At 44.3% G+C, this 20,369-nt stretch overlaps 1 protein-coding gene across 1 annotated transcript in view; it reads left to right on the top strand.

Annotated features, from left to right (window-relative positions):
* Positions 1–1,248: 1,248 nt before the first annotated feature.
* RAB43 (RAB43, member RAS oncogene family) overlaps positions 1,249–20,369 on the top strand; it is a 33,409-nt gene continuing 14,288 nt past the window's right edge. Inside the window, 3 exon segments of the mRNA XM_027863794.1 lie at positions 1,249–1,326; positions 1,328–1,405; positions 1,407–1,769. Of these exon segments, the coding sequence (XP_027719595.1) occupies positions 1,249–1,326; positions 1,328–1,405; positions 1,407–1,769 (519 nt within the window).

The following is a 20,369-nucleotide window of genomic DNA, read 5'->3' as shown; positions in this document are numbered from 1 at the left end:
TTTGGAACATAAGGAGAGTTACCTGAGGGCAGGGGCTGTTTTTACTTAGTATCGCCGGAGTTGCAAAGGAGTGCCGGGCACATAGGAAGTACTTCCTTCATACAAGTTTGTTGACTTTACTTGTGAGAATTATAGCTTAGCTTTATTCGTGCCTGAAGGTTAGCGACCTAGAGGAAATGCTTTGCCCTCCAACCGGTCACAGTCTTCCCTGGGGCACTAGATTTTTGCTCAAACTTGGTATTTAGAGAGGCAGTTTGGATCTAAGTGGAAAGGCCAGACTTGGGAGGTGGAAAGACTTGAGCACTAATCTTGGTCAGCTATAGGGCCTTGTCAAATCACCGGCTTTCTTTTCGGTTAATGAGGGGCCTGGATTAGATGATCTCTAAGGTCCCTTTATGCATATGTGATTACTGCAGCTCAGATGACCCTCGCTGGGCCCAGAAACCTAGACTTGACCTTACACGACCCAGGTCAAGCTAGCAGAGAGCCCCAGGACTCTTCTCGTCCAGCTGAGGTCCCCCGGAGACAGGAAAGAAGGGAGGGGGAGAGGCGAGCGTCAGCAAAGACCTGACCCAAGGGGCCCAGAACAGTGGGCGGAGCGGAGGGGTCAGAGTGAGGAAGGGCAGGGACTTTGGGGATTGGGGGTGGGGATGATGCAGAGGACCCGCCTAGTTCAGGGGACTAGCGGGGAAAGGTTGAAAGTGGGTGCGAGGTCGGGGGGAATAGGAAAGGCAACAGCAAGAAGCAGAGTTCTGGGGCCGGGGTGGGGGTGGGGGGGTCGGGGCAGGACCGGGCTGGGGCGGGCCACGGACGGCACTACGCGGCCAGACGCTGGGAAGAGAATGATGAAGGCGGGGCTGAGGGGCAGGGCCGGGGAGGGGGCGGTGCCGAGGGATCGGATTAGGGAGGGGACAAGAGGGTGATGAGAGTGGGGCTGAGGGGGCCGGGACTCGACTGGGGTGGGGTACTGCCCAGCCAGCGGAGGGAGGGTCCAGCAGGGTTGGAGGGTGGGAGGCGGAGAAAACTGAGCCAGAGGACCCAGACTGGGGAGAGGTGGTGCTGTGTAGAGGCACCAGATTAACGAGGGAAAGTAGAATTGTGGGGCGGGGCTAGAGGGGGCTGGACTGCGCTCAGGGGCGGGGCTGAGGACTGGACTGAGGATGGGTCTGGAGGGGAAGGGGGAGGTGTTCAGCAGGGGTGGGGGAGGGGGCGGCGACGATGCTCCAGACGGGGACTGAGGAGCCGGCGATGCTGTGGGCCGGGCTGCGGAGGGGGTGGCGTTGAGGGGGCCAGACTGGAGACGGGGCGGGCAGGAGGCGGTGCGCTCGGGGCCGGGCTGGACTTGGGGCCGAGCCTGGCAGCGGGGCGGCAGTTCCGTGGTGTCTGTTCCGCAGGTGCAGCGGCGGCAGCCTGAGCAGAGACGGCTCCACGTCGTTGGGAGGAGGAGCAGAAAGAGAGAAAGCAGCGGAAAGGACCGGCCGTGCGCTCTCTTTGCGCGGAGACCGTGCCCTTCCTCCCCAGATCTCCACCGCCCGCCTGCGGTGCCCTCCTGTCCCCGCGGGGCCGGGGCCATGTCGGGGCCGGGCCCGGGGGAGCCGGACGAGCAGTACGATTTCCTGTTCAAGCTGGTGCTGGTGGGGGATGCGAGCGTGGGCAAGACGTGCGTGGTGCAGCGCTTCAAGACGGGCAGTTTCTCGGAGCGCCAGGGCAGCACCATCGGTGTGGATTTCACCATGAAGACGCTGGAGATTCAGGGAAAGCGGGTCAAGGTGGGTCCGGCCAGCTAGGTCGGGAGGGGAGGCCGGGACGCCAGTTTGCTGCTCCTGGCAGGGATAGTGTGCCCGGGACTCCGGGAGAGCCCCCGGATCCTGGCCTCTGGGCAGGGAGGAGCGAGTTTCCGATAACGTTGCAGCTTTCTCCCCTACCCCCAATCCCCCAGAGCGAGTCTGGCCTTCGGGAGGGGGGAGGGCGTGTGTATGTTATTGCCCTGGTGCCCTGGGGATCGGGGGTGGAAAGAGGGGGCAGGACTGTGCCTTCTGCTCCCTCCAGGGACCTATCTGTTCCCTCCCCACCTCCTGACCTAAACCTGCCCTAGGCCTTGACCAGCGGTCCTGAAGCTGCTGGGTCCTCTTGCCCTAACTCTCCTCTGTTCTCTCCAGAAGGGGGAAGAGCTGAAAAAAGTTAGGATGGAGTTTAGGTTTCTTTTCGAAGTGGTCACTATGAGAGATTTTCCAGCGTTCTTTGTTACAGCCAAGACTGTCCTAGAATGTTAACTTTCAAATCCTGTTTGGTTTCACTCGGCCACCCCCTCCTCCACCCTCTTGTCACAGCAAGTTAGCGCCTTGGGGTTAATTTGGAGTTTGTTCTGCATTCGTTGCTGACCTGTCTGTTTCTTCCCTGATGTTCCCTGGACCACTGTTAGCTGGCCGGATCTCAGAAACTGAGAAAAACTTACCCAGAATAAAATCCCAGCCTTTTCCCCTTCACACCCTTTTCACTCCTTCCAAAAAGTAAGGGGGGGTTGCTTTTCACAGGATGGGGGGTGACCTGGAAATAAACTCGGTCACGAAATCTGCCTAGGGATAGAAACTTTCCTGCCAAACTGTCGGCCCTGTCTGGGACCAAGACAGAAACTTCTTTAGGCTATAGGTAGTGGAAGTGGTTTAAGGAAGTCCACACCCTCCCCACCTTCTGAGTGCCCCCTTGAGCCTTAGAGAGAGATGGATGGGCAGGTCTGGATAAACACTGACCCTAAAGCAACTGCTCAGGAATTTTACATAGATGGAAAACTCTGGAAATTACTGGAGGGCAAGAGTGAATTTTGGCAATATAGCCTAAGGGACAGGGCAGTGTGGAGCAGTGGAAAGAGCTGTACTTAAGAATTCATTCCAACTTGGATACTTATTAGATTTGTGTGACCTTGGACCACCCTACACAACCCCAGTTGACAGTTTCCTCACCTGTAAAATGGAGGCAATGCTAGAGATGGATTACCTTCCTACTGGGAGAAAAAAGCCTTCATATAAGCATGTATGTGACCAATTATTAGAAATCTCTATAGACTATTGTGTGCCACCCCTTGGGTCCTAGGCCAGAAGAAACAGATGACCAAGTGCCCTCAAACAAAGTAAAATCAGAAAATTACCCAGATAACTCAAGGCAGAAGTGGAAGCAGTTTGAGCCTGGATTATCCACACAACTGCCTTCCAATAACATTTTACATTCACTTGGGGCTTTTCAGTTTCCATCAGTGTTCACATTTGACCTTGTGAAGGCAGTGGGCCCATTACTCTCCCCATTTGATGGATTAAGAAACTGAGGCTCTGAGAGGTCCTTTAGTATCCCCAGCACTTAGCACAGTACCTGGTGCAGAATAGGTGCTTCACAAATGTTTATCGATTAATTGACTAAACAACCTTTATCTCAGTGGTCCATCGAAAACCAGAACCCAGCTGGCTTGGTTAATGTCTTAGCTCATTGTTGACCTTGGTCAGAGTACTGAGCTCTATTTTTGTTTGTGGGAAAAAGGGAAGATAATATCTGCCTTCCCTCTTCCTTATAGAAACTTTGATAAAACATGTAAGTCAATAGTGTTTTTGTGACCCTAGTGTTGGGAACACTAGTAGGAGTCACAAAGGAAGTAGATGATATTGTTCTTGTTTCAAGGAATCCACAATCTCTGTTTTTCTAAATGCTGTGTTTAGTTAGGGGAGGACAGCTATAGAAATTGCTGAGTAACTTTAAGAAGTGATCCGTGACTTTCCCCTTTGGAACAGGTGGCTGGTCCAGGTGTTTTGGATATGGGTGTGGGAGGGGGTGGTGCTCTAGGGTAGGTGGATATTTTTGTGCATGTTGCCAGCTGGTGGAGGGGGGAGGAGTGAAGGGGAAGAGTGTCAAAAATACAGGTATAAATAGTGGTAGTGGTTTCCATCTCTCAGACTGTCTGCCTGCTCAGCAAGCATCTGTAGTGACCTCATGAGACTGTATACCACATTTGTGGTTGGTTGGGATCTGGGCAGGATGTGCCTGTTTACCTGTCAGTGATAACAGCCTGTACTTAAGAGGAAAGCTCTTGGTGTACTGTGCCCCAGAGCACAAGTTAATTCAAAGTAGGTGGTTAGTTATTTGTTTCTCCTGGTGATCTTGAAATGGTCCTTTTAAAGGTACCTGTTGACAGCCTGAGAAAGCCTGAATCATTGGGGAATAACAGAGGTCTTTCATGTTCCTTGTGAAATTTCTAATAATATATTTTAAAATGCCTCATTAGAAACTTCACATTGAACGTCAGTACCAAGAAATTCGCTTAGTAGCTATTAACATTGAAATTAATTTCAATGAGCAAAGTATAATACTTTTCAGCCATTTCCTATTAAGTCTCCATTAGGAGTCTTAATCAATTTTGTCTCATTCATTCTTCCTATCACGATTATCTAGATTGGAGAGTGTTGCCCAGTGGAAAGAACTTGGGTTTTAAATTCAAATCCTGGCCCAGGGTCTTTAGATTCCCCCATTTACTCATAAGGTCTTTCCAAGTCTCTTTATATTCCTCATACTTGTCTGTCTTAATTACATTAGGATTTTAAGTGAAAGTCTTGTCTCTGACACCTACTGGAAATATGACCCTGACCATGTCACTTAACTTTCTGTAGCCCGAGCAACAGCCAAGATCATTTCAAAACAGATGCTGACTTGCTTTGACAGAGAGATCTTCCTCACTGGAAGTTCCCTATATCAATGAAATCATAAGATCCCCTTAAATAAAGGGGAGGGGGAGAGTAAGAATGGAAGTGACCTTAGCTAACCACCTCCATCTTTTTTTGTTTGTTTTTTGCATGAGGCAGTTGGGGTTAAGTGATTTGCCCAGAGTCACACAGCTAGTGTTATGTGTCTGCAGCCGGATTTGAACTCAGGCCCTCCTGATTCCAGGGCTGGTGCTCTATCCACAGCACCACCTAGCTGCCCCAACCTCCATCTTTTATATATGAAGAAACTGAGGGCCAGAAATGTAAGCTGACTTAGCTGCCTGAAGCTACCTGGACTAACTAGAATAGAGGGTGGAGTAGGAAGAGCCTTGGTTTGGGAATCTTCCTAATTCTGCTGTTTCTCATTATGAAAACTTGTGTAAAGTATAATTTCTCAGGATCCCGTTTTTTTATCTCTAAACAATGAGGGGCTTGGACCTACTTTAGTGTTCTGTAATGCTAACTACAATCCTTGATGAACCAAATTTTTTTTTATCGTTTTCTGCTCTTGACTTTTAGGAGAAGGAACCAACTCACAAGAAAAACAAAGTCAGAATTTAATTTACAATTTAAAAAAAGAAATACTTCTGGGATATGTCTTCGGGCCAGCGCACGTTCAGCACGGATGTTCCATGCTTCCTTGACCCTGTACAAATAAGTCTTTCTGTTGGGAATCAATGATCCTGAGACATAGCAAGTTTCAGGATCATGAACCAAAAAAAAAATTTTTTTTAAACCTCGACCAGAAGTCAGGAAAGGTGGATTAAAGTTCTAGCTTGGCAGCTAAATAGCTTATAGCCTTGGGCAAATCACCTGGCTTATTTGGACCTCACCTGGCCAAATATGTAAAATGGGGGTTATACTGGATTACCTCCCAAGTCCCATCCAGTTTCCAAGTTTTGTATTTCTAGTTATTTTCACTGCACTCCATTTCAAAAGTCAGGAAAGTAGATCTAAATAATTTAAAAAGTTTTTCAACTAAGGTTAAAGGAAAAGGGGGTTTGGGCTAGTCCAGGGGCAAAGTGAATAAAATGCTGGGTTCAAATTCTAAATTCTAGCATTCTAAATTATAGTAGTTCAGCTTCCAACCTATTCGCTGGTTTTGGCCCCACAGATGACTGTTAAAAAAGGAATCCAAAGACTGTTTAATGTTGATTTAGCAGAAAACACTTTCCTAAGGCCTTGTGGCTAGTGTGAATTGTGAGTTACTATGACCTTCCTGCCTAGTGCATTGTGGGAGAATCAGGTCATCCTCCTGAAATCCAAACTGGTTCTAAATCCCCCAGGCAGCTACTCAACCTGTTCTCTCCAAGAACACAGAGGTCTGGTTGCATAAAATATTTTCTGAAGGCACAGGAGGACAAACATCTAACATATTAAGGAAAGAGTCTCATAGATCCGTACCCCTACTTCACCAACCTCAAGTTACAGAATTAACATTTTGGGGAATTTTTATCAGATATCTCCTTCTGAGGAGGCCTCTGGTTTTAAGGGGAAACCCACTCCAAAGCTCTCCCTATGCTGAAATGTTCACCAAGTTTTGTTATCATCTGTTAACAGAGTCTTTAAGACCCAGGAAGGGGTGAGGTCAAAGACATAGGTAGGTTTTTAAAATTTGTAAGTCTGGCCTTCCTACCATGGTCCTGCCTGTTTTGTGACATGTTTCCATTTATTATGAAATTCTGGGTTCCGGTCTTGGCTTGGTTTGAATAGAAGAGGTTAGAAAATATATATATTCTTAGATAAGAGCAAAATTCTAGGTCAATGTGGTCTGGCTAACAAAAACCATTTAATTGTGTCTGCCTCATCTGCAAAGTAGACCATGCTTTGAGGCACTTGTCAAAGAGAAAGTGAAACATTTGATATTACATGCCAGGCCATGCAGGAGAAGTGATGGGCAGCTACCCATGGTCTACTTCACTTTAAAATGAGAATGATAAATACTGTCTTACAGGACAACAGCATTGGGAATATAGGCAATGATGTTGTTTAAAAGATTAAAGAAATCTATGAAATTCAGTTCTTTTCTTAACCCTGAATGGACTTAAATTCAAACCAATTTCTTTCCTTAACGCATATTCATTTTTTTCCCCAGTAACTCAGATTTTGTTTGCAGTTCCTAATTCTCTCCCTTCTTCCCTCCTCAATCCATTGAGAAGGCAAGAAAAGATGTATGGTCTGCATATTAATTTCAATGTGTTTGTTTTTGTTTTTGTTTTTTGCCACTATATGCCAGGCACTATGCTAAGTGCTGGCGATACAATAACAAAAATGAAAGAGCCCAGCACTCTCACGGAATGATTCTTAGGCATAATTATTATTCTGTTTTGGGAATAGTTAATGCAGTAATTTTAAGCCACTTAAAATGTCCATAAGGTGAGTATAGTATAAGAAAGCCTTTGATAAACTTTGAAAACCTCACTGGAAGCAACACAAAAGTGCTTTTTTTCTCACAACTCCGTGAGATAGGTAATACAAGTATGACCCCCATTTTGTAGGTAAGAAAATCGAGGCTTGGATTTTAAATGATTTGCCCAAGGGTCAAATGGCTACTAAGTGGCCTTGAATCTTGAACTTCCAAGTCATGTCTCTGGGTAGCAAAAAAACTTGATACTCCAGCTTTATAGAATGGACTCCATTTAAATTATAAAAATCAATAATATTAAATATTAATGAAATTAATACATCTAATTCATTTAAATTGTAAAACTTCCCCACACCCATACTTTCTTGTGTAAATCATATTTCAAATGCCTCTTTTGTCCTTCTCACAGTTCCTAATCATTATTGATTCTATTGTGTGATTAAAAAAAACCCACAAAGCCTAGGAGAGACTACATCAAGCTGGTGAAAGTGGGAAGGGCCCTCGATTGCAAGGCAGAAAACTTAGATTTATATTTTAGCCACTCATTAGCTGTCTGCACGTCTGTTTAGGACACTCCAGTGGCCTCAGTTTCTTTTTCTTTTTTTTTTAAATTAATTTATTTTGATTTATCAACAATCATTTCCATAAGTTTTTGAGTTTTAAATTTTTCTCCCCCTCCCTCCCCACCACCCTCTCCAAGCCAGCCCACAATCTGATATAGGCTATCCATATACATTCCTATTAAACATATTTTCACATTAGTGAGGTTGTAAGGAAGAATTAGAACCAATAGGAGGAACCACCTGGCCTCAGTTTCTTTATCTGTGAATGGGGATGGTACTGAATTCACTGGTTCTCAGAGTTGTTTTGGGGAATTGCTTTGTGAGCTCTTAAGTCACTCCATAAATGACTCATTAGTGAAGAATAATTTCTTTATAATGGGCTATAAATGAGACCTCAGGAATACTGCCTTATATTCTGTTGGCTGTACAAGATATGTATGTGTGTATTATATATGTGTGTATATATATTTATGTATATTTGTGTATGTAGTATGTCACTTCAGTTTTTGGCATTGTTTCAATTCTATTAAGTATCTATACTATGTAAACTAGGAAGCAATGTGATGTAATAGTGTGTGTTAGGAGGGTGGGGTTTGAATCCAAGTATTTGACTTCCAGGCTATTGGTGGAGTGAGGTATGGAAGGGAATAAAAAAATAAAATAGTCTCTATGTAAATAAAAGCCCACTGTGTTCCAGGTACTATGCTATGAATTTTTTTTTTTTTTTACAGTTGAGGAAACTGAGGCAAACAATTAAATGACTTGCCTGGGTCACCCAGCTAGTAAGTTTATGAAGCCACGTTTGAACTCAGGATTCTGGATTCATTCCACCCTGCCACCAGTCACTAATTTTATAGGGCCCTGGGCAACTCTCATGACCTACCAGACGAGCAAAGTTCCCTGTTGTTGAGTCATTTCAGTCACGTCTGACTCTGTGACCCCATTTGGAGTTTTCTTGACAAAGGTACCTAAGTGCTTTGCCATTTCCTTCTCCAGCTCATTTTATAGATGAGGAAACTGAGGCAAATGGGGCTAAGTGATTTGCCCAGGGTCACACAGCTAGTTCCCTAGGCAGAGGAAATTCACAGTTCAGAACAACAAAAACATTTTATTGGCACTTTAGAGTTGATGACCCTTATTATGTCAGATTAATGGTATATTATATTATCAGTACCCTCACAGCAGGAACTTTTTAAGCCCTTCAAAGCCTGTCTGAGACCAGGATCACAGAAAATGGGATGATCTGAAGGGAACTTTGAAAAATGAGCTCCCTCAACTCACTGAACAAATGAGGAAATCAAGGCCCAAAAGAATCAGTCTTGGCTCTGGACTGCAGGTCTCAGATTGGTTCCACAAACCCCTCCAATTGTGTCCAGGATCCGTTAGGGAAATGACCGGGCTGAAGCAAACTCATGCCTTGTTATTACTTTCAAGTACTAGGACAACCAGAGCCAAGAGCTACCAGCAGAGTTTTTTTTGTTCTGTTTTATTTTTAGGCAGTTGGGGTTAAGTGACTTGCCCAGGGTCACACAGCTAGTAAGTGTCAATTGTTTGATATCCGCCGGATTTGAACTCAGGTCCTCCTGACTTAAGGGCCTGTGCTCTATCCACAGTGTCACCTACCTGCCCCTCTATGATTTTTAAATTATGCATCACCCACCCCTTCCCAGAACTCTACCAAGGTGAACACTTCCAGATCAAGAGAACTGACACAAATTCAAAGCAGTGATGCAGGTAAGGTTTAAATATAGTTTATTTATATAATATTTGGACTTAATACAATCTCATCTATGAGATGGGATTTTTCAAGAGATGAGTATTTTTTTTTAAACAAATGAAACAATATTTTACATTTTATACAGTGAGAGGAGGGGAGTATAGTGCCTAGGCCAGAGGTGGGGAACCTTCGGCCTCAAGGCCATATGAGTCCAAGTTTTACAGAACAAATCCTTTTATTTATTTATTCATCCATCCATTTATTTATTTATTTATTTTGCAAGGCAGTGGGGGGAGGTGATTTGTCCAGGGTCACACAGCTACTAAGTATCAGGTGTCTGAAGTCGCATTTGAACTCTGGTCTTCCTGAATCCAGAGCTGGTGTTCTATATACTGTGCCATATAGCTGCCCCCAAATCCTTTTATTAAGGGGATTTGTTCTGTGAAGTTTGGATTCAGTCAAAGGGCTACACTTGAGGACCTAGAGGGCCATATGTGGACTCGAGGGTGTAGGTTCCCCACCCCTGGCCTAGGCACTATGCTCCCTTGGCATCAGGAATAGTTGGGTTTGAGTCCTACTTCTGACGTGAGATGTGTGACCATGGGCTAGTTAGCTAATTTTTTAGTGCCCCAGACAGCTCTTACAGAATTTAACAGAGCAAGTACCAGGGTGGAGGTTTCCACCCTCCCAAGTTCTCCTAACTGATGAAATTTCCCCACTCAGCACAACAAAAACATTTTATCAGCAAGGAGTTTATGAGCAATGAATGATCCCGTTTTACAGATTTAAAAAAATTTGATAAGGGGCACCTAGGTGGCACAGTGGAGAGAACTCTGGCTTTGGGGTCAGAAAGACCTGAGTTCAAATTCAGTCTCAGACACATGACACTTACTAGCTGTGTGACCTTGGGCAAATCACTTAACCCTAATTGCCTCACCCAAAAAAGAAAAGTTGATACTGAAGGGTAAAGCCCAAGGTCACACAGTCAGTAAGCAGCAAAACAAATACCAAGCCCTACTGGCTGCCCCTTTATGAGATCCCATGTTGTCACCTGAAGGAGTCTGTTCAAGAGGGGCTGCCAACTGGTGGATCCCCAGCGTTGAGTTGGAGAACTGGCCGTCTAGAACTCCACATGGTCCCTCTTAAGTAAGCTAAGATGATCTGTATGTGCCCTGAATGGGCAGGAGAGGGTAAAAGGCTCTACTACATTAAGATCTTCAAAATAATATTATTTATGGCAAACTCAGGTCAGCGAAACCTTTTGTGTGAAGGTGTATTTTTTTTTTTTTTTTTTTTGGAAACAGCCAAAAGGCACGGAGAATCAAGTCTGGTCAAAAGCGCTGGTGAAGTTTTTCCCTTATTGAAAACAAATTTGGTGACGATATTTGCAGTTGGAAATCAATGCAATCCATATAGCTCTGCGTCACCTGGCCTCTAGCTTGAATGCCTAGAGAAGAGATAAATTTTGAGCAGCATTTGGACAACATCATTGTTTAAAGAATAGCTCCCCAAGATGATTTCTGGTATGCCAGGCACCTCCCAAGGGGCTCAGGCCAACGTCCATTTGGGTGTGTGAGTTGTATTCTATTAAGTAGGTCTTAACAAGAAGGATCTAATTTTCTGAATATGTGTGCACCACCATCCCACACAGATCACGAGCCTGCCTGTGATACCAGCCATGTAACTGGGCAAGCCTCTGAATCTCTCCGAGCTTATTTTCCTCTTCTATAAAATGGGGGGTCTTTGGCGGAGAGGGGGTTGAACTGGAAGGCCTCTAAGCCCCCTTCCAGCTCTAAATCTGTGATCCGATGAGCCTTACATCTCAGCAGATGGTCTTTGAGGGTTGTGGGCCAAAAAAATTCATCAACTCAGAGGCCTCTTGGTAATCCCCTCGACTTGGCTGGACTGGTCCGAGGCTAGCTGGCCCAGCGGTGTCAGGCCCTGGGCCCTAAACTGAAGTCTTTGCGCCATGATAAGACCTCTTCTGCTGGAATAACTCTAGAGAATCCAGTGTCTGTCCGTCCCCGTCTTCCCCCTCCCCCGCCATGCTGCAGTGGGCATCAGAAGAGGAAGTTAGTGGCTCGTAAGTGTTTTCTGTTGGAGGTAAGGTTTCTACACTTAGAATGAAGACTGCACATTTGGATTTGGTTTTGTGACCTTGGCCAACTCACTTCATTTACTCCTGTAAAAAGGTTGGGATTGGACTTCACTGAATGATCTCTGAAGGCCTCATCTGGTGCTAACAGTCTAGGATTCTATTTTTTAAAATTCTTTCTCTATAGCAGGCTAATTGAACTCATCATGTCGAGTTTGAGGACAAATAGTGGCCATTTTTTGTTTTTAATGGCCTTTTAGACCCCTGTGTAGCTTTCTGTGTGACTGGTCTGTATCAGGTGAATTGACTTGAGCCCTCTGCCTACCACCCAAAATTCCTAAAGGCTTTAAAGTGTATTTGTTCAGTTGTTTTCAGTTGTGTCCAATTCTTTGTGACCCCATTTGAGGTTTTCTTGGCAAAGATACTGGAGTGGTTTGCCATTTCCTTATAGATGAGGAAACTGAGGCAAACGGGGTTAAGTGACTTGCCCAGGGTCACATTGTAGTAAGTGTCTGAGGCCGGATTTGAACTCCGAAAGGGGAGTCTTCCCAACTTCAGGCCTGGCACTCTAGCCACTGCATCCCTTACCTGCCTTTTAAAGTGTCTATGGCAACGCAAAGAAGCATGAATCTGTAATGTGGCATCAAGAATGATGTTATAGTTGTCAGAATCACGGTATGTTAGATAGTGTTGAATCTTTGACAGCATCAGTAGACATTCATTCCTTCATTTATTCCGTACCAGAGGAAAATGTTTGGCTCCCCAGACAACTGAAGACTTTATTTTTACTTTAATTTCCACGGGCAGAAGGGGCTAAACTCTGCTCCACTGCTTGTTATCACTGTATTTTCTGTGGGTTTTGGCTTCTTCTAAATTTTCTCATCATTTTCGATTCTCATTTCATTTTAATTTTTTTTCTGTTTTCTGTTTCATTTTGCAAATTGATTCAGTCTCTTTGAAAATAGCTGTACAATTCAAAGAAATGTTTATTCATTTAGTAGACTTTGGAAGTCCTAGATTCAAATCCTGTTTTTGCTCTGAGACGTTGCCATGATCCTAGAATTCACTGCTCAGGGCCTGGTTCTCCCCACATGTAAAATGAAAGTTGAACTAGAAATCCTATGATCTTAATGGGTATATGTAAGAACCTGCCCACGGTGAGAAAAAGATGAGTAATGTGTAGTCCCTGCCACGTAGGAGCTTTTAAATAGCTAATTAGTATTTATATAGCATTTTGCAAATATTATCTCATTTGATCCTCATAAACATTCCTGAGAGGTAGTTACTATTATTATAATTATTCCCATTTTACAGATGAGGAAATTGAGGCAGAGGTTAAATGACTTGCCCTAGGTCACACAGCTGGTAACTAAGGATAGATTTGAACCCAAATCTTTTTTTTTTTTTTTTTTTTTGGCTAGGCAATAGGGTTAAGTGACTTGCCCAGGGTCACACAGCTAGTAAGTGTTATGTGTCTTGAGGCCAGGGATTTGAACTCAGGTCCTCCTGAATCCAGGGCTGAAGCTCCATCTGCGCCACCTAGCTGCCTCTTGAACCCAAATCTTACTGACTACGGTTCCAGGGCTCTGTATCCACTGAGCCACCTAACTGCCATATATTCAAAATGTGAGTTTATCCATGTTTATGTATCCTTTTAATGAAGACCGATCTTGTTGAACTGCTTGAATCACTTCTTGTCTGGACTATTGTAATAACTGGTTGATCTCGAAGAGTTCAGTCCATCATCCGCTTAGCCTGCCGGGTTCTAAGGCACTTAATGGTTTTTAGTGGCTTCCTATTGCTTATAAGTTGTTTTGTTTGTTTGGAGTTAAGTGACTTGCCCAGGGTCACACAGCTAGTATCAAGTGTCTGAGGTCAGATTTGAACTCAGGTCCTCCTGACTCCAAGGCTGGAGTTCTATCCACTGAGCCATGTAGCTGCCCCTACCTATTGCTTATAAGGCTAAAATACAGATTTCTGGTATTTCTCCAGCTCTCAACTGCCTTTCCAACCTTGTTTCATACTTTCCCCACTCCCAAACTCTACATTTCAAAAAACTAGATTACTAGCTCTTCTCCAGACTCAGTGCTCCCATCTCCCCACTTGCCTGCATTTGCACAAGGTGTTCATCATGCCTGGAATGCACCCCCTTATCTCCGCTTCTCTGTATCTCTGGATCCCCTCAAGGCTCCCTCTCTAAACCTTTCCCTGATCCCTCCTTTCCTTGTACATTACTTTTGTACTTTTTACGGTATCCCCCCCCCCCCCCCCCAGTAGAATATGCCCTCCTTGAGGGCAGGGACTGTTTCATTTTGTCTTTTGATGCCAGTGCCTTAGCATAATGCCTTGACTGTCAAAGGTGCTTAATGAAAACCAATGGTTGTCAAGTTCAGTTGGTCCAATAGTATGATGCTACTAAGGAAACATAGAGGTAAATAAGATCTTGTCTCTTCTCCAGGAACGTAGTCATAAGATCTGGAGGTCACCTAATTCAACCTCTCCTCTTACGTATTGAAGCTGAGGTGTGGGTAAATAATTTACCCAAGGTCACAGCCGTACTAAGTATGAGGGGTATGTTTGGAACTCAGGGCCTCTGACTTCAGAGTCACTGCCCTTTCCCCTGCACTAAATTGTCTCCTTTTGGGGCAGTAGTAATAATAGCTCACATTTATGCAGCGATTTAAGGTTTGCAAGGCACTTTATAAATATCTCATTTAGGTCCTCATAACCACCCTGGGGAATGGGTACTATTATTTTCCCCATTTTACAGATGAGGAAACAGGCCAAGTGTTGTGTATGTATGTATCCATCAATAATTGGAAACCCAATATTACTGTTGAATTACTTGTCATGATGCCATAGTAAATTTGGTTGTTTAGGACCATAGAGTGTTATTGAGAGGAGTACACATACATTTAGCCATGAGATGGCAGCCCTGAAATTACTTGGTAGATAAAATGGAACGAAGTAGAATTTTAGGAGAATCCGGTTTTCTGGTCAAAATCAGTCAATCAACAAGCATTTAAATGCCTATTTTGTGCCAGGCTAAGTACAGAGAATACAAATGTAAAAAAAAATGACCAATCCTTACTTTCCAGAGACTTTTTCTAGTCCACCCCCCCCCCCATTATTTGACTACTAGGGGAAATCAGACCCAAGAAAAGGAAATTAATATAATAAAGTTACTTGCTGTAGGTCATACAGGAAGAAGGCCAATCAATTGCTAAGGACTCAGCCAGGACCAGTTGACTCCAAATGGGACGTCAGACTGGGCTCCTAACTATACATCCAGTGTCTCTCCCATTCTGCCATGTTGCCCTAAAGAATGATCTTCCAGTGATCTTCTCATGCTGCCCAGCAAAGAGTTCCCTAAGAATGAATATATAGAGAAATAAGAGGAAAACAGACTAAAAAGAGAACCACTACCTAGAGAAACAGGCCTATTGTTCTCTCCCACTGACTGCCTAACTGCCTAATCTCCCTGTTTCAAGTATTTCTTCCTTTTCTTCTGTCCTCTCAACCTTTATAACATCCATTCAGAAAAGAGCCTGAGAAATTTATTCTCACTGAGGTCTAAGGTAGTGATAAGAATGGATGTTTGAGGGGTAGCTATGTGGCCCAGTAGATAGAGCACTGACCCTGGATTCAGGAGGACCTGAGTTCAAATCCAGACTCAGACACGTAACACTTACTAGCTGTGTGACCCTGGGCAAGTCACTTAACCCCATTGCCTAACCAAAAAAAAAAAAAAAAAAGATGTTTGAGGGTCTTTGTTTTGATATCAGGCAAAACCTTAAACAGCATTGGTGACTCTTTCCCTAATGATAGAATGGCCTGACCAAGCAGACGTAGACGTGGTGAGCTTTAGAACTTTTGGCCAGTTGCCTCAGTTTCCTCAGATGCCAGTAAGTAGCTTTTGTCCTTCAGTTAGTTAAGTCAGAAGCTGAACAAATAATGCTCACACAGTGCTCCCAAATTCTTTGGTCTGTGGTAGTTGGAAGTCCATTCTTGGAGAAGCAAAATTGGACAGTCAGACTTCTGCAAAAGGGTTGTGGGTAGACTCAGGTCACAAATGACACTCCCAATTCTGATTCATCTTGTCCTAGGAGGTGATGAAAAATAGCAATTTCTATTTGGGTCAGTGTGACCAGTTTTCACAAGGGTTGTCCTGGGAACAGAGTTTTCTGAGTTTCTCTGCTACTTTGGAGAAGCAAGGAAATTTCCACTGTCCCTTTTACTGGAGAGAAAAATGGTCCAACCCAAGCCTCTTGTTTAGATGGAGGGGGGGATGGTGGTTAGCCAAGGTGCTATAATTGAACTGGTGATGTCCTGTTAACCTAATAATCTAGGATAATTTTATACAGAAATAAATAAGAATTTTACTCAGTGGGGACGTTATGAAATCCCTAGAAAGCACTTCTTTGGACTGGCTGCGCTTTTACTCTTGTTTTAGGGTTTATTTTTTATAGGAACTACCATCCTCTCAGCAGTTCTAGGATGACAGAAAGATGCCAAGACACCTAGTCATCCTTGGCTATCAGTTACCTTCGTGATACCACATAGGAGGAAAAAAAGTCACCTACTGTCTGTATGTTGCAGGTCCTTACCAACAGGCTTAAGTGGGAAACAGTGACTTGGTAAAAGGGACTTGCCCAGCACTTAGAATCATCGTGGTTAAAATTCCACAGATGTCCCTGCCTACCTGTGTGACCTTTGAGCAAAATCACTTAATCATGTTCCAGCTAGCATGTGTCATCCTAAGTTGAAAGGCAGATGCAGTCATCATTATATCATTCAGACGGAGGCCCAGAGATAGACACACAGTGTCAGAGGTAGGATTTGAGATGGACGTACAGTGTCTGAGGAGTCTTAACTCCAGGTTCAGCAAATAAGGAAGAAAAGAGATAAGTATTTATTAGGAGATGGGTGCTAATCTCCATAGCCTGGGTGATAGCTTTGAATACATTGTGTACAGCTCCATTCTAATTCTGGAAACATGATTAAATTAACTTGTTAATTAGCATTCTTGGAAGCTCCAAGCTATAGTACTGTCATGGTATTCTTCCTATGGCCCTAACCACCATCCCAACCATCTCAGCTTCTCCCTAAAAGGAAAGAAACAAGCATTTATTTAAAAATATATATATATATATATATATTTTGGGGGGGGGGGCCTAGGCAATGGGGTTAAGTGACTTGCCCAGGGTCACACAGCTAGTGAGTGTTACGTGTGTCTCAGGCCAGATTTGAACTCAGGTCCTCCTGATTTCAGGGCCAGTGCTCTATCCACTGCACCACTTAGCTGCCCCAAAACAAGTGCCAGCTGTGTGCCAGAGCATCTAGGTGGCACAGTCCATAGAGTGCCTGGCCTGGAGTCAAGAAGACCTGACTAGTAGTGTAACCCTGGGTAAGTCACTTAACCCTGTTTGCTTCAGTTTCTTCATCTGTAAAATGAGCTGAAGAAGGAAATGGCAAACCACTACAATATCTTTGCCAAGAAAACCTCAAATGAGTCACAAAGTCAGACAAGACCGAACAACAATAAAGCACTGTGCCAGGTACTGTGCTAAGCACTCTACAAATACTCACCTGACCCTCACAACAGTTGCCCAATTTTACAGTTGAAGAAACTGAGGCAGACAGTGTTTATGTGATTTGCCCTGGGTCATATAGTTACTGAGTGTCTGAAGTTGGATTTGAACTCAAGAATTCTTAACTCCAGACTCATCGCTCTGTCCACTGCATCATCTAGCTGCTCAGCTGACTTGCTGGCCAGACCGTGTCCAGTGTGCCGAGTACCACATTTCAAGAGGAAAGATGACAAGGAGTGTCCTCCTTTTGAGTTGAAAAGGTTGGCCTGGGTGATGACCTCTGAGGGTTCTATAGTATGATACCCTGGTACTGAAGCCTGTACTTGGAATACTTCCAGTGAGGGCAAGCTCATTGTCTTGTGAAGCAGACTGCTCCATTGTGAGGCAGCTGTGATGATTAGGAAGTCCTTTCTTTCTTAACTGAGAAGAAATCTACCTCCCTACATTACCGTATTTGTTGTTCAGTCACATCCAACTCTTTGTGGCCCCATTTTAGGGTTTTCTTGGCAAAGATACGGGACTAGTTTGCCATTTCCTTCTCCAGCTGATGAGTGAAACTGAGACAAACAGGGTTAAGTGACTTGCCCAGGGTCACCCAGCTGATAAGTGTCTGAGGCCAGATTGGGACTCATGAAGATGAGTCATCTCGATTCCAGGTCAGCCCTCTGCACTATGGTGCCACCCAGCTGCCATATTACCATTTATTGGTCCCTGATTCCTCTTTCTGGAGCAACTCAATGTTATCATCCCTCTTCAACATAACAGCCTTTCAGATATTTGAGAACAGCTCTCATACACCCTTTTAATATTTATTTCTCTAGGCTCATTATTGCCCTGAAACCACAGTCCCGAGGTTCACACTCTGTGACACTAAATTTGCCTGAGTTTAAATCTGAAGACCCCGAGGGGTCCTAAGCCCATAAAAGTCCTTCCTGTGCCTTCCTTGGCTAACCCCTGCTGAAGGGAAGATAGAGAGGGAAATGCAGTTGGTTTACTTCTTCAAATATTACTAAATTTCCTCCTTCTTGGAGTGATCTGGACAGTTTCCAAGGTTGCCTTCTTTGAGGCCCTGGGATCCTTCCTTCCTGATTTATGGAAGCTTTTTTACACCTAGTCCCTTCTTCCCAGATGTCAGCGGCTCCCGGGATTTATCCTGAGGATGAGGCTTTGTCGTGAGAAAGGAGGACAGAGAAGAGTTGGGAGGCTGGTTTGCTAGCTGGATGTTAAGATTTTATTTAACAAGCCTGTGTGTGGGGAGGGGGGAGTGGATAAATTTTATAATCCAAAGTCCTTGTTGATTCGCTTGGTTTGTTTAGATAACGTAAGCAGAGAACTGTTCAAATAGACTGTGGCTGTTTAGACTTGGCTGTTGTTTTAAGTAGTTTGAAATGTATCATGTGATCCCACAGTTTGTTTGGAGATGGGGATGGGTAGTGAGAGACAGTTTCAGAAAGATAGAAGCCTGAGGCATCAACTGTGTATGAATTAATCAGCCTGGAGTTTCCAAGAGCACTTGGTAGGGCTTAAGGAATTTAAACAGTTTAAGGCAAAGGAGAGAGAAGAGGAAACATTCCCCCCCCCCAAAAAAAAGAAGGGAAGGAAAATTCAGTTAGAAAAAGGAGAGGAAAGAATGCCTTGGATCATATGAAACTAGGGGTGGAGGGAGCAGTCAGTGCCAAGTTTGAGACTGTTGGTGATCGGAGACCTTGGTAGATTGGTAAAATCATAGGGGTCGGTGTGGGAGGCAGAATATTCACTCGATGGGATCCAGGGCAAGAGTGGAGATGGAGCAGCTATAGAAAGAGGGTCGGGGGAAACCACCATAACCACCTTAGATTTCTGGGAAGGGTACTTAGAGGGGTGAGATAATGAGGAAGTGAAAGATGGCAAGAATCTGCCTTGTCCTTGCTTTTCAACAGCCCAGGATTATTCTGGGCAGACTTGTCTGTATGTTTAGGTCTTTACTCTGCTATTCCCTAAAGTGAACACTATCTAATCAGTCTCATTAAACTTTACATCTCTCTTTCCCCTGGGCTTCTTTGGAGACTGAAATATCAAGTCTTGTGGCTTAATCAGAGGGCTGGGATTTCATATTGAGTTAGAGCACTAATAGAAATAGGGATCTAATTAAGTAGGTAATTGGCTAGTGGCTTGGATGGTGGTGATCACGTGGGTCTGGGCTAGGAGGGGAGTGACCAAGTAATTAACTTCCCTCTTTTCCTTCCCCCCTTTTTTTCCCCATCCTTTTGGGGGTGTTACAGTACGACAGTGTTATAGTGAAATGACTTAGTTTCCAGGTTCAGTTCTTTTGGAAAGTTTATTAAGTGGCATTTCTGCCATTTTGACTCTCACTGGCTTTATCTCTTCCATCATCCTAAAGTCTTGACAACAAAGATCTACAGATCTGAGCCCAGGTGCCCAGTCTGATGTTTTCCTCCTGCCCTGAATATGGATAGGACAAAAGCACCCACAACTGGGCATTGGGTCAGACCTCCTCTCAGAGCATTCAGTGGTGGTGGGCTGAACATTTCTGCGCCATCTCTAAAATTGAGCAAGGATTTCCCAAGAGCAATTCTAGAGGCCATTAGAGTTCACCTGGTTTGATACCTTCATTTTACAGATGAGAAAAGCAAGGCACAAAGATGGGAAGAGGCTTGCCCTAGATGTGCACAGGTGGTAAGTGGCAGATTGGGATTCAAACCCAGATCTTCTACCTCCAACTCCAGTGTTCTTTCCACTGTATCAGTCTGCCTTTTGTACCTCATTTTACAGAGGAAGAAACTCAGCCTTCTAAAGACGTGAAATGGTTTGCTGAAGGCCACACTTCAAGTTAATGGCAGAGCCCAAGCTAGAACCCAAGTCTCCACACTCCCACTAAAATAGCCTTTCTGTCGTCCCACACTACTTTGATGGCAGTGTCCGCCATCTCTTGGGTTTTTTAGGGCTGTACGCCCACCCCTGAGAAGTTTATACTTAAGTGAGAACACAAAAAATAGCCATACTGGGCCGACCTCCAAAGCCAGTTAGGCCAGGCTTTGTTTTGGTCTCTGAGGACACCACGGGTCAGATTGGAGAATCATGACTTTCCTTCTTGATGTCAGCCTCAGAGGTAGAGAGAATTAAGATCTTGTTCTGGGTCCTAGCAGGGTATGAGTATGGGTAAATTACTGCTTCTTTGGGCCCATTTCCTCTTCTTTTAAAATAAGGGGAAATGGGTAAGATGATCTCTGTGGTAATTGTCAGTGTTTTATGCTTCTGTATCTTTTAAAAAGTGCCCAACTTTCTTTGAGCATTTA

This window comes from Vombatus ursinus, unplaced genomic scaffold (genome assembly GCF_900497805.2).
Source record: "Vombatus ursinus unplaced genomic scaffold, bare-nosed wombat genome assembly UNPS02014773.1, whole genome shotgun sequence".
In the NCBI taxonomy this organism is placed as follows: domain Eukaryota; kingdom Metazoa; phylum Chordata; class Mammalia; order Diprotodontia; family Vombatidae; genus Vombatus; species Vombatus ursinus.
The sequence above is the reverse complement of the archived record's forward strand: the minus strand, read 5'-3'. Positions and strand labels throughout refer to the sequence as shown.